Source organism: Siphateles boraxobius, unplaced genomic scaffold (assembly GCF_051911475.1).
Source record: "Siphateles boraxobius isolate OS27281-9 unplaced genomic scaffold, OSU_SipBor_1 7, whole genome shotgun sequence".
In the NCBI taxonomy this organism is placed as follows: domain Eukaryota; kingdom Metazoa; phylum Chordata; class Actinopteri; order Cypriniformes; family Leuciscidae; genus Siphateles; species Siphateles boraxobius.
In genome coordinates, this window is record NW_027509197.1 from 36,704,567 (window position 1) to 36,718,154 (window position 13,588).

General features: G+C 38.0%; 1 protein-coding gene across 1 annotated transcript in view; it reads right to left on the reverse strand.

The window, feature by feature from the left end:
• Window positions 1-13,588, reverse strand: part of cers6 (ceramide synthase 6) — a 48,854-nt gene that overhangs the window by 11,982 nt on the left and 23,284 nt on the right. Inside the window, exons 4-6 of the mRNA XM_077217034.1 lie at window positions 13,490-13,547; window positions 8,036-8,086; window positions 6,457-6,549 (exon numbers count right to left, since the gene is read on the reverse strand). Of these exons, the coding sequence (XP_077073149.1) occupies window positions 6,457-6,549; window positions 8,036-8,086; window positions 13,490-13,547 (202 nt within the window). The remainder of the gene's footprint in view (window positions 1-6,456; window positions 6,550-8,035; window positions 8,087-13,489; window positions 13,548-13,588) is intronic.

Sequence of the window (13,588 nt, forward strand, 5' to 3'; positions counted from 1 at the left end):
TAGCTCTTCATCTTCAACGTGTTAGTCATTTGATTCATTTTCTTTCCATTGTGTAAATCAAGTTAGTATTAAAATTGTTAATGTGTCTGAGCTTGCCCACATATATTTCTGAAAGTTTGTTATACCCTTTTATGAGAACTGTTTTTAAAGTAAAATTCTTAAAATTAAATACAGATGAATGTTTACAATTAAAGTTACAAAACGTATTCACTCAAGAGCAGAGAGTGATTTTTCTCTGTCTTTGTTCGTTGATTAAAATGACAGACGGCAGCAGGTTTATTAGGCTACTGTCACTTTAAGAGCTAACGTACGGATCCAATACTGTTACACAACATGTGTTTTCACTCAACTATTTACATTGCAAAACTGACTGTATTTATATGAATACTAGGCAAGATGGGGATAATTATTTGAATTAAAATTATTTAACATAAATCTGTATGTATTTGTGTAGTAAGAGCGCCACTTATAGGTCAGTGGTGTAAGCGCAGATCCTGCGGGAATGAGTAAAATAGTGCACAATACAAGCACTATTCCCCCTCGAAAACGAGATGGTTCATCTCAAGGGGTTAATCCTAATAAATACATTTCTCTATTTAACCGAAGCAAATGAGTGAGTGAGTGAGGGGAGGCAGGTTTGTGTCAATTCGGAGAGAAGAGAGTACTAGAACACGCAGCTGGTATCAGTGTATCGTTACTGCAGAAAAGGAGTATTGGAACCTTTTCAGATATTTAGGCCAAGTATCGATACATATTGAAATATTGATATTTTTAACAACACTAATTGACAGCTACGCAACTACCATTTTCAAGCCCCTGAAAGGTAGTAAAGACATCATTAAAGTAATCCATGTGACTCCTGTGGATTAACCTCAATTTTATGAAGCAACGCGAGTGCTTTGTTGAAACATAAAAACATAATTTACCACTTTATTTATAAAATATTAATCTCCAACGCACGTTCACGTGACGCGAGAGCAGACGTTCTTGTGTGAACATGCATTGGGAAATTAATATTTTGTAAATATTAATCTTGTCCTGTGAAAACTTGTGTCAATATGAATACAGTACTTTAAAATCTTTTAGCGGGCTAAATTTGTGATATCAACTTATATAGAACACAGCTTGGCTAGACATATGGTTTTGATATTCTAGTACAGCACATTTGCTTTACAGTAAACTTCAACTTCTAAAACTTTTTTCCAGTTTTGTTTTTTGAAATGCTTTCTGTATTCTGTATTTTTGTTTTCTAAAGCATTCATGAATTACAAACATTTAAGTTTAGATCTATTCTCAAAAAGGGGGGTGAGAGTCCAAAATGTACTGCAGAACAGGAACGACTAATTCAAGACTATTCACAACTTGTTCAACAAGAAATTTTGAAATTAAGCAGCTTCATATTGAAACATGGCTGCAGTGTCTCACACTCTATTCTCTGAGGAAATCCTGTTAAAGAAAGCTGTTAAGAGGCCAAGTGTTGCATGCTCCCCTGCGGCATCATGGGATTGAACTGACTCAGCCGAGCAGGTTGATGAAGATGAAGATGAGGAGGAAGTGCAGTGGGGCGAAAAACAGAATGGAAGCATGGCAAACGAAGAGAAGGAGCACACTAGTGCAGGCGGGAATGGGGCAGAGGACGTCCTCAATGTGGGCTGAATTTTGGGCATGGAAAAAACTGAAAGGAGAGAGCAAAAGAAACAAAAACATGATTTGCATTTTCTGAAGGAATCAGCAGGGTATGCAAGGCAGCAAAAGGATCGAATTTGAGTTTTCGGTTGGACGTAGGTTTTTTAATGTCACAATATGTCTGGTTTATAGTCAGCTGCAGATAAAATAAATATGTCTGGTTCACTATAGGGTCCTTCTCAAAAAATTAGCATATTGTGATAAAGTTCATTATTTTCCATAATGTAATGATAAAAATTAAACTTTCATATATTTTAGATTCATTGCACACCAACTGAAATATTTCAGGTCTTTTATTGTTTTAATACTGATGATTTTGGCATACAGCTCATGAAAACCCAAAATTCCTATCTCAAAAAATTAGCATATTACATCCGACCAATAAAAGAAGTGTTTTTAATACAAAAAAGTCAACCTTCAAATAATTATGTTCAGTTATGCACTCAATACTCGGTCGGGAATCCTTTTGCAGAAATGACTGCTTCAATGCGGCGTGGCATGGAGGCAATCAGCCTGTGGCACTGCTGAGGTGTTATGGAGGCCCAGGATGCTTCGATAGCGGCCTTAAGCTCATCCAGAGTGTTGGGTCTTGCGTCTCTCAACTTTCTCTTCACAATATCCCACAGATTCTCTATGGGGTTCAGGTCAGGAGAGTTGGCAGGCCAATTGAGCACAGTAATACCATGGTCAGTAAACCATTTACCAGTGGTTTTGGCACTGTGAATAGGTGCCAGGTCGTGCTGAAAAATGAAATCTTCATCTCCATAAAGCTTTTCAGCAGATGGAAGCATGAAGTGCTCCAAAATCTCCTGATAGCTAGCTGCATTGACCCTGCCCTTGATAAAACACAGTGGACCAACACCAGCAGCTGACATGGCACCCCAGACCATCACTGACTGTGGGTACCTGACACTGGACTTCAGGCATTTTGGCATTTCCTTCTCCCCAGTCTTCCTCCAGACTCTGGCACCTTGATTTCCGAATGACATGCAAAATTTGCTTTCATCCAAAAAAAGTATTTTGGACCACTGAGCAACAGTCCAGTGCTGCTTCTCTGTAGCCCAGGTCAGGCGCTTCTGCTGCTGTTTCTGGTTCAAAAGTGGCTTGACCTGGGGAATGCGGCACCTGTAGCCCATTTCCTGCACACGCCTGTGCACGGTGGCTCTGGATGTTTCTACACCAGACTCAGTCCACTGCTTCCGCAGGTCCCCAAGGTCTGGAATCGGTCCTTCTCCACAATCTTCCTCAGGGTCCGGTCACCTCTTCTCGTTGTGCAGCGGTTTTTGCCACACTTTTTCCTTCCCGCAGACTTCCCACTGAGGTGCCTTGATACAGCACTCGGGGAACAGCCTATTTGTTCAGAAATTTCTTTCTATGTCTTACCCTCTTGCTTGAGGGTGTCAATGATGGCCTTCTGGACAGCAGTCAGGTCGGCAGTCTTACCCATGATTGCGGTTTTGAGTAATGAAACAGGCTGGGAGTTTTTAAAAGCCTCAGGAATCTTTTGCAGGTGTTTAGAGTTAATTAGTTGATTCAGATGATTAGTTTAATAGCTCGTTTAGAGACCCTTTTCATGATATGCTAATTTTTTGAGATAGGAATTTTGGGTTTTCATGAGCTGTATGCCAAAATCATCAGTATTAAAACAATAAAAGACCTGAAATATTTCATTTGGTGTGCAATGAATCCAAAATATATGAAAGTTTAATTTCTATCATTACATTATGGAAAATAATGAACTTTATCACAATATGCTAATTTTTTGAGAAGGACCTGTATTTGAGGGGACTCTGCATAGACGTAATGGTTTTTATACCGTACAAATTGTATATTCCTCTCCCCTTACACTAACCCGACCCCTAAACAATACCCATTACAGAAAACTTCCTGCAGGGCGGAGCCACGAGTCCCCATTAGTCACTACACTCAAACTCACACACACACACACACACACACACACACACACACACACACACACACACACACACACACACACACACACACACACACACACACACACACACACACACACACACACACAATGTGTGTTAAGCAGTCCAAACTAAAACAATTGCAGAAGTTTAAAACGAAGGGTTAGCTGTTTCCACCAAACCCTAAATGGTGTACTGCCTTGCAAACACTGTAAAAACAGAAAAACAAGCCAACGATGAGCAGAGAAATGAGAGCGAGTCAGTGCATGAGTCTGACACTGAGGTGTTGTAAAGGAAAGAAGAGAAAGAAAATATGTAAAGCACAGACTGCAAGTGCTAACTGCGATTTCAAGAAGTCTTTGAGAGAAACCGTCCACCTGTTCAAACACACAGGCTGAGCATCTCCTGCGTTACACCACAAACCCAATACGGCAGCTGCGGGAGAGATCTTTAACATCGAGAAAACACATCGCCATAATCAACACACGGTGATTGCAGAGCCTGTGGATCTCAGTGAAGCTCTGAGACTGCTGAAGGCAGACTGGATTCTAGTTGTTTACATTTGCATTCATTTACATGACATTTGTTTAAGATTTACATTGTGTCCCAACCAGGTGTCAAGTCATTTGCCTGTCCACAATGAAAGCATAAATTATGTGTGGCATGGCACAATAACAGCCAAACAGAAGGTGTTTATATAAATGTTAATATAGAATTATTTGAGGCAGGATTTTGGACAATGATTTCATGGTGGGCGGGGCAACAAGAAACAAAGACCATACGAAAGAAATAATGTTTTATCAAAGCTATTAGAAAAGAAAAGAAAGAAAAGAAAAGAAAACACACGCAGATTTACGTGGAAGTTTTTACTGTTTTTTGCTTTATCATAAAAATCATCCTACATGCATATGTACAACAATTTCTATGAGTAATTTATAAAAGGTCCATGTGCAGAAAAAAGGTTCCTGACTTTAGGTTCGGAGGTTTTATTTAGTTAGTTAGTGTTCAAAAGATTGTTTAAAAAATTTTTTTCAAAAGAAGTCTCTTCTGTTCACCAAGGCTGCATTTGTTTTTATCTATTTATTTGATATCCGAAATACAGCAACACATTGAGAAATATTAAAATTTCAAATATTTTTTATTTTATTTGAAAATATTCTAAAATGTATTCCTGTGTTGCATCATGGAAAAGCATCATTTCTCCAGTCTTCAGTCACATGACCCTCCAGAAATCATTCTAATATGTTGATTTGCTGCTCAAGATTAATATCAATGTTGAAATCAGTTGTGCTGCTTAAAATTTTTGTTCCTTGATGAATAGAAAGTAAAAAGAACAGTTTTATTTGAAATTATATTATAATTTTTAATATTATGTCTTTACTGACACAATTTAATGCAGTTTTTTTTTATCTTACTGACACCAAACCTTTGAATGGTAGTGCATGTATTTATTTAGAGTGCTTAAAGGATTAGTTCACTTTTTTAAAAACTTTTGCTGATAATTTACTCACCCCCATGTCATCCAAGATGTCCATGTCTTTCTTTCTTCAGTCGAAAAGAAATTAAGGTTTTTGATGAAAACATTCTGGGATTTTTCTCCATATAATGGACTTCACTGGGTACCAAACGGTCCAAGGTCCAAATGACAGTTTCAGCGCAGCTTCAAATGGCTTTAAACGACACCAGACGATGCCTAAGGGTCTTATCTAGCGAAACGATCGGTCATTTCACGATCAGCACGTTTGTGACTCTCCTGTTCGAACTCGTTCATCAAAATGAACAAATCTTTTTTCGAGTCATTTCGTTCATTTTGTTCGTTGAATGAACGAAATGACTCGAAAAAAGATTTGTTCATTTTGATAAACGAGTTCGAACAGGAGAGTCACAAACGTGCATCACGGAACAGAGCAAGGCGAGCATTTGTGCTTATAAAACTTAAAGTTTTTTATTTATTTTGGAAATGACCGATCGTTTCGCTAGATAAGACCCTTATTCATCGTCTGGTGTCGTTTAAAGCCATTTGAAGCTGCACTGAAACTGTCATTTGGACCTTGGACCGTTTGGTACCCAGGGAAGTCCATTATATGGAGAAAAGGCCTAGAATGTTTTCATCAAAAACCTTTATTTCTTTTCGACTGAAGAAAGAAAGACATGGACATCTTGGATGACATGAGGGTGAGTAAATTATCAGCAAAACTTTTTTTAAAAAAGTGAACTAATCCTTTAATATGCCTGAGTAATAGAGAGAGATCAATATTAAAGCAATATTCACAAATCTTTACTTGGTCCTTTATAATCAAAATGGCAAAGCTGAAAATAAATTTACAACAATTTAGATTGCAAAAAAATATTTGAACCAGAACTGCAATGGATCAGATAAATTATTTGTCAGGCACCCACTGACTTTTTTAACATGTAACAACACATTCACAAAGAAACTTAACTCAACTTAATTTGGTATATGAATGAGGATCATGCATACTGAGCATGTATTTTTTTTCATATTTAAACCTCAGATGAATATTAGAACACAGAATGAATATTAAACACTGCAAGCTTAAGCTGAAATGAAGTGGCAGCAGTTATTAGTGGTCATGCTTTAACATGCTGAAAAGGAAGTTTTGCCTGTGCACAGCAGAGGAAACCAGACCCGCATGTCACTGCGCGAGCCTTCTCATGAGAAACTCAAACCACTGAAGGAGACACATCTAACCAAACCTAACCAACGCTCATTGCTTTCCACAAAGCTATTTTTCAGATCTAGATCAGATGTACAGTGAATTGATACCAGCAGCCCAATACTGATGCTCTTCTTATATATGAGTGTAATCTCACATACCTTTCTTCTAATGTCCGTGAACTGCGAGAAGAGCAGCGACAGATAGAAGGACAGCTCCAGTATGTAGTAGTAGTGCAAATCCACGGTTAACGGCTGCAAAAGTCATACACAACATCGTCAATGCAACACAAGACCACATTTGCACTGGCCCTAATGAGGATTTGGACACATCACAGCAGAGATTTTCAAACCTTTTGTCAGGTGAAATATTTTTCAATTTTAACAACACATAAGCATATTGGTTAATGGTCACATGATATGCAGGTAAATAAAATATTTAATCTTTTAAAAAAAATATTTTAATTTTAAATACATTTACATTTTATTTAATAAAAAAAGTATATATTTTATTTTAAAATAATTTAATTTTGATATGTTATGATTTAATTAATGATGAGCTTTTCATCAATTCACAAACCCTAGTTTGGCATTAAAAATTTAGGAATGACATTATTTGATTATATTTGACTACAATGTTAAAGGGTTAATTCACCCAAAAATGAAAATTCTGTAATTAATTACTCACCCTCATGCCGTTCCAAACCTGTAAGACTTTCGTTCATCTTCAGAACACAAATGAAGATCTTTTTAATGAAATCTGAGTGCTTTCTGTCCCTCCATTGACAGCTACGCAACTAACACTTTCAAGCTCCAGAAAGGTAATAAAGACATCATGAAAGTAAACCATGTGACTCCAGTGGTTTAACCTCAGTTTTATGAAGATTAATATTATGTAAATAAAGTGGCAAATTATGTTTTATGTTTTTTTTCCACAAAAAAAGCACTTGCGTTGCCTTATGTCTTTATTACCTTTCTGGAGCTTGAAAGTATTAGTTGCGTATCTGTCAATGGAGGGACAGAAATCTCTCAGATTTCATCAAAAAGATCTTTATTTGTGTTCCGAAGATGAACGAAAGTCTTACGGTTTGAAACGACATGAGGGTGAGTAATTAATGACAGAATTTTTGCTTTTGATTGAACTATCCCCTTTAATTGTCTTGCCAGGCAAAATGGTAAGTAACTTTTAAATGGATCTTAGGCCGTGTTTACACCTGGTATTAAGATGCGTTTTGGTCGATCGGATCACAAGTGGACGACACTAAATACAGGTGTAAACGGGGTCTAAAACATTTTGAGCTTGTTCGGCTGGTTTTGCAGCTGTCAGAGAAGAAATTAAATCTGGTGCTCTCCGTATGTTATCCGTGTCTCCTTTTGGGTTCATATGTAAATAGCGCAAGTACCTACCCACACATAGACCCTCCCCTCGAAGAAATCAGGACAGAAGTGGTTTGAAAGTGGACAAAAGAGACGGATTAAAACACCAGGTGTTAACTGGAATCCCTCGTCTAACTTGTGATCCGATCAACCAAAACGCATCTTAATACCAGGTGTAAACAGGGCCTAAGATTCAGAGAAGGTGGAATATGGTCATAAAAACCAAACTATGACTGTTTTGTCTAAAAAAAAATAAAAAAAATAAAACCTTTACATAGCCTGTGGATCTCAAGAGGAAAAAGTATGATAGTGTGACCGAACCCTTTAATAATTATGATTGATATAACAAACAGTATAATTGTACCTGATAGGGGTAATTGTACCAGCACTCTCGGGTGTTCCACAGCCACGGGGTCTTTAAAATCAAACACAGGGAGAAAAATGATCTCCGGAGCTTTTTACGAAAAACACAAGATAATTTCTTTTGAAAGAGCTTTTGAATTCTGCTGTTCACATCAAAGCATAGAAAAGACTGAAAATACAATCGTTATCCTCAATGCTACATAATTGAAATGCTTTGAATTCACTCCCCCCCTTGATAAACCACATCATTATGTAGGAAAGTTAAAAGCCTGCTTTGGTGAAGCTGATGATTTCCTGTGAGATCTGCTGTTGTGTTTTGAGAATGCTGACAATATGATCCAATCTAATGCAACTCTTGGCTAATTAGCTACTGTACATCCAAGCATCTTTCTCAAATGCGGCATACAAGAACAAGAAAACCAAAGGCTGCGGCTCCAAACTAGCATCACTTAAAAGTGCTAACATCATTGTATACTCTTTATACTAGTTAAACTATCAATACTGCAAAAACAACAGTGAATTCTCACCAGGGCAAGTCGAATCACGGGCTTTAGGCCTGGTTTCACAAACAGAGCTTAGATTAAGCCAGGATAAGGCCTTAGTTTAATTAGGACATTTAAGTAGCTTTTATAAATGTGCCTTAGAAGAAAACATTACTGATGTGAATCTTGAGACAAAACAATGTCAAATTTTAAGAAATGTCAGTGCAAGTTGCATTCAGTTAAGACAGCTCAAACGTGCATTTTAGTCTGGGACTAGACTTAAAGGGGTGGTTCAGGATTTTGGACATCAGACCTCATTTCCAAGTTAGCCTGGATGTTATTTATCAGTGGAGACAGTTTTCAAAAAATTTCATCAGTCCTTCCAGTTGCATAGTTCGCCGGTGTTAGGCTAGCGCGATTCAACGGTATCTGCTAGCCTGCCATTAAAAACAGTTTTACCCACTCCACAGTACACCAAAAGCAAATAAATGATAACGCCAGACTATCGATGTAAATGTCTGTTGAGAGAATAATGTTAGAAATCAAACTACTCTTGCATCTCAATGATCGCATTACATTTACAGGAACTAGTTTCTCAGCAGCGGCGGAATTTTACTCTGCTCCGGTTAGTAGTACTGTGCCGAAAAGTAAACACAGAAGCGGACTACAGTCGGGACGTCTAGCTAGCTAGTAGTAGCCTTGAACAACGATATTGAAACCTTCAATTGTAAACGAAGGAATTGGCAATACGGTGATATACTCTGCTTCTGTAGTGATGAGTGTCAGTGGCAGGGAAATACACTCGCGTGATTGTCATGTGGACCGGCTCTCTCGGTTGCCTAGGTAACTTAATATCACTCCGCCACTGCTGTAGACTGTGCTAATAAATACAGGGAACAAAGTATAACTATTGCAATGCGATGAAAGGGTAGTTTGATTTCTAACATTATTCTCTCAACAGACATTTACATCGATAGTCTGGCGTTATCATTTATTTGCTTTTGGTGTACTGTGGAGTGGGTAAAACGGTTTTTAATGCCAGGCTTGCAGATACCGTTGACTCGCGCTAGCCTAGCACCGGCGAACTATGCAACTGGAAGGACTGATGAACATTTTTGAAAACTGTCTCCACTGATAAATAACATCCAGGCTAACATGGAAATGAGGTCCGATGTCCAAAATCCTGAACCACCCCTTCAAGCCTTGTCTGTGAAACCAGAGGTACATGTTTTTCTTCTGTGTAAAATCTATTCAGCACTGACACTATTTTGTTCTGATTCAGCTTTGTTTGTTTGTGATAAACAACCAGTGTTGCTTCTCCATCCCTCAAAACTTTGATCTTCAGATCATGCATTTTGTACTTGTTAATGTGGAGTTTTACAGTTTCATTTCCTGTGGTTAGAGAAATGGGCCTAACCTCTAGGGATGTGCACACCCTGGGTGGTGGGAAATGCTCATTTGAACTAATTTAGGAATCAGTTGTGCAAATGGAAACATGTTTTCTCTTGCCTGTAGGTTGTATTTATTGATTGTTTTTAAACTCTTGGTCTTAACTATCATTGAGGGAACTTGCCGAAATGTATAGAGACAAGCGTAAGTTTTACAGAAAATGGTATGTTACAATTAAATAAAGGGCGTGAAAATTGTGCATTTAAGAGAGTTCAGAAGTGAGGCAGGGGTAACAGAGATTGTTTTAGAGCTTAATGCAAAGGTTGTTAATGCTGCTTGAGCATGAGAAACTTCGGTCTCCAACAGTTAGTGAGAGAAGTTGGTGCTAGTTTTTAGACTGTGTTTTTTGTAACCTTTGTTGTTATTTTTGCTCTTATCCACTGTTGAATGGACCTTTTGCACTTCCTTGCCTTTAAAGTATTCAAATTCTTTTGGAACGACCTTTAAACGGATGCCTGGTGTGATTCTCCTTGTGACCGCTCGGGTCTCTATCACATGATATCAAATCAAATGCCTATGCAGAAAATAAATAGTGGAAAACACTTCCAGAACCACGAAAATGTAAAATGGAAATGAATTGCATGAATTAAAATGGAAGGCAATTTACAAATACGCTCTGCCTGGTTGCTCCATTTCACCATAACCTACTCTTCTTAATTAGGATAAAAGAAACAGGTGAATCAGTTCTTCAATATCTGCTCAACAGTTCTTCACCCAGGATGAGCTGTGGTCTGTATTGGGTTTATGTCAGCCCAGTTGCCTGGTACTATTAATAACACCAGCAGGAGAAACCCGTCCCATCTGCAGTAAATGAACTCATTCAGTAAAAGACTTTGCCATGCAAGTTCAAGCTGTTCACCTTTAGCCTAGTTTCTACAAAGACACACAGCATTACCTATACTGTATATATGTATTTATAAAAAACAATTATTCTAATCTATCTATCTATCTATCTATCTATCTATCTATCTATCTATCTATCTATCTATCTATCTATCTATCTATCTATCTATCTATCTATCTATCTATCTATCTATCTATCTATAATTATATGATTTTACAAGTCATAAATCATAAGACATCATCCATCCATCCATCCATCGTTTTTATATATATACAATTTAATATTATATATAGCCTATATTTATAAATTATATATATTAGATATTTTATTATATACAGGTCCTTCTCAAAAAATTAGCATATTGTGATAAAGTTCATTATTTTCCATAATGTAATGATAAAAATTAAACTTTCATATATTTTAGATTCATTGCACACCAACTGAAATATTTCAGGTGTTTTATTGTTTTAATACTGATGATTTTGGCATACAGCTCATGAAAACCCAAAATTCCTGTCTCAAAAAATTAGCATATTTCATCTGACCAATAAAAGAAGTGTTTTTAATACAAAAAAAAAAGTCAACCTTCAAATAATTATGTTCAGTTATGCACTCAATAGTCAATACTTGGTCGGGAATCCTTTTGCAGAAATGACTGCTTCAATGCGGCGTTGCATGGAGGCAATCAGCCTGTGGCACTGCTGAGGTGTTATGGAGGCCCAGGATGCTTCGATAGCGGCCTTAAGCTCATCCAGAGTGTTGGGTCTTGCGTCTCTCAACTTTCTCTCCACAATATCCCACAGATTCTCTATGGGGTTCAGGTCAGGAGAGTTGGCAGGCCAATTGAGCACAGTAATACCATGGTCAGTAAACCATTTACCAGTGGTTTTGGCACTGTGAGCAGGTACCAGGTCGTGCTGAAAAATGAAATCTTCATCTCCATAAAGCTTTTCAGCAGATGGAAGCATGAAGTGCTCCAAAATCTCCTGATAGCTAGCTGCATTGACCCTGCCCTTGATAAAACTCAGTGGACCAACACCAGCAGCTGAACTTGGTACCCCAGACCATCACTGACTGTGGGTACTTGACACTGGACTTCAGGCATTTTGGCATTTCCTTCTCCCCAGTCTTCCTCCAGACTCTGGCACCTTGATTTCCGAATGACATGCAAAACTGAGCAACAGTCCAGTGCTGCTTCTCTGTAGCCCAGGTCAGGCGCTTCTGCCGCTGTTTCTGGTTCAAAAGTGGCTTGACCTGGGGAATGCGGCACCTGTAGCCCATTTCCTGCACACGCCTGTGCACGGTGGCTCTGGATGTTTCTACTCCAGACTCAGTCCACTGCTTCCGCAGGTCCCCAAGGTCTGGAATCTGTCCTTCTCCACAATCTTCCTCAGGGTCCGGTCACCTCTTCTCGTTGTGCAGCGTTTTTTGCCACACTTTTTCCTTCCCACAGACTTCCCACTGAGGTGCCTTGATACAGCACTCTGGGAACAGCCTATTTGTTCAGAAATTTCTTTCTGTGTCTTACCCTCTTGCTTGAGGGTGTCAATGATGGCCTTCTGGACAGCAGTCAGGTCGGCAGTCTTACCCATGATTGCGGTTTTGAGTAATGAAACAGGCTGGGAGTTTTTAAAAGCCTCAGGAATCTTTTGCAGGTGTTTATAATTAATTAGTTGATTCAGATGATTAGGTTAATAGCTTGTTTAGAGACCCTTTTCATGATATGCTAATTTTTTGAGACAGGAATTTTGGGTTTTCATGAGCTGTATGCCAAAATCATCAGTATTAAAACAATAAAAGACCTGAAATATTTCAGTTGGTGTGCAATGAATCTAAAATATATGAAAGTTTAATTTTTATCATTACATTATGGAAAATAATTAACTTTATCACAATATGCTAATTTTTTGAGAAGGACCTTATATAAGCTTGTTAATTTGTTAGTCTTTTTGCGGCATCTCCATAAACTTTACAGATTAATGCATTAAAATAATTTCCTAATGCATATTGCAGCACTGAAGGTAAGCTCCATTGAACTCCATGTGCGATGTATTGTGCAGCTCTAGTTTGGAACAACATGAGTGTGAGTAAATAATGGCAGTATCGTTATTTCTGTGTGAACTTTCCTTTAATTGCTTCATTGAAGAGTCAAAGAAGGGGCCAGCTCTGCCAAACATGTTTGCTTGGAGGGAAATAATCTGCATTATGGATAGACTGATGAATTATGGATAGATTTATGAGAGGAAGGGCAGAGAGAGAAAGAGAGTTTATGGATGCTGTCTCTCGTCGCACAGTACGACGCAACAAATAAAATCAAAATCAAGTCAAAGCTGACATCTCTCTAACTTCATCTTGTCTGCATGTTCGCTCCACAAAACCCCAAGAGATGATGAAAAGCAGTGCGAAGAATAACTCTGCATGTGTGCGTCATTTTGTAGTCGTGATACCAAACCTTGACTTGACTTAAATAAAAAACTGTGACACTCCATCTATTTGATAATGCTGTTAAAAAAGACGCCGCTTCTCTGCTCGACAACATCCTGTCAACAACTCTGAGTTTTTTATGGAAAAAAATAAAACTGAGGGCAAAACAAAACAGTGGATGTATAAACATGTCAATAATAAAAAATGTACTGCTTCACATTGACCATACATTTTTCAGTCAAAACAGATTGTTTACCTTCTTCAGGAACCGCACGCCATAAGTAAATATGTACAGGTAAAACGTGAATCTCCACCTGTGAAGAAAACAAACAGAATGGTACATTGAGAAACATGC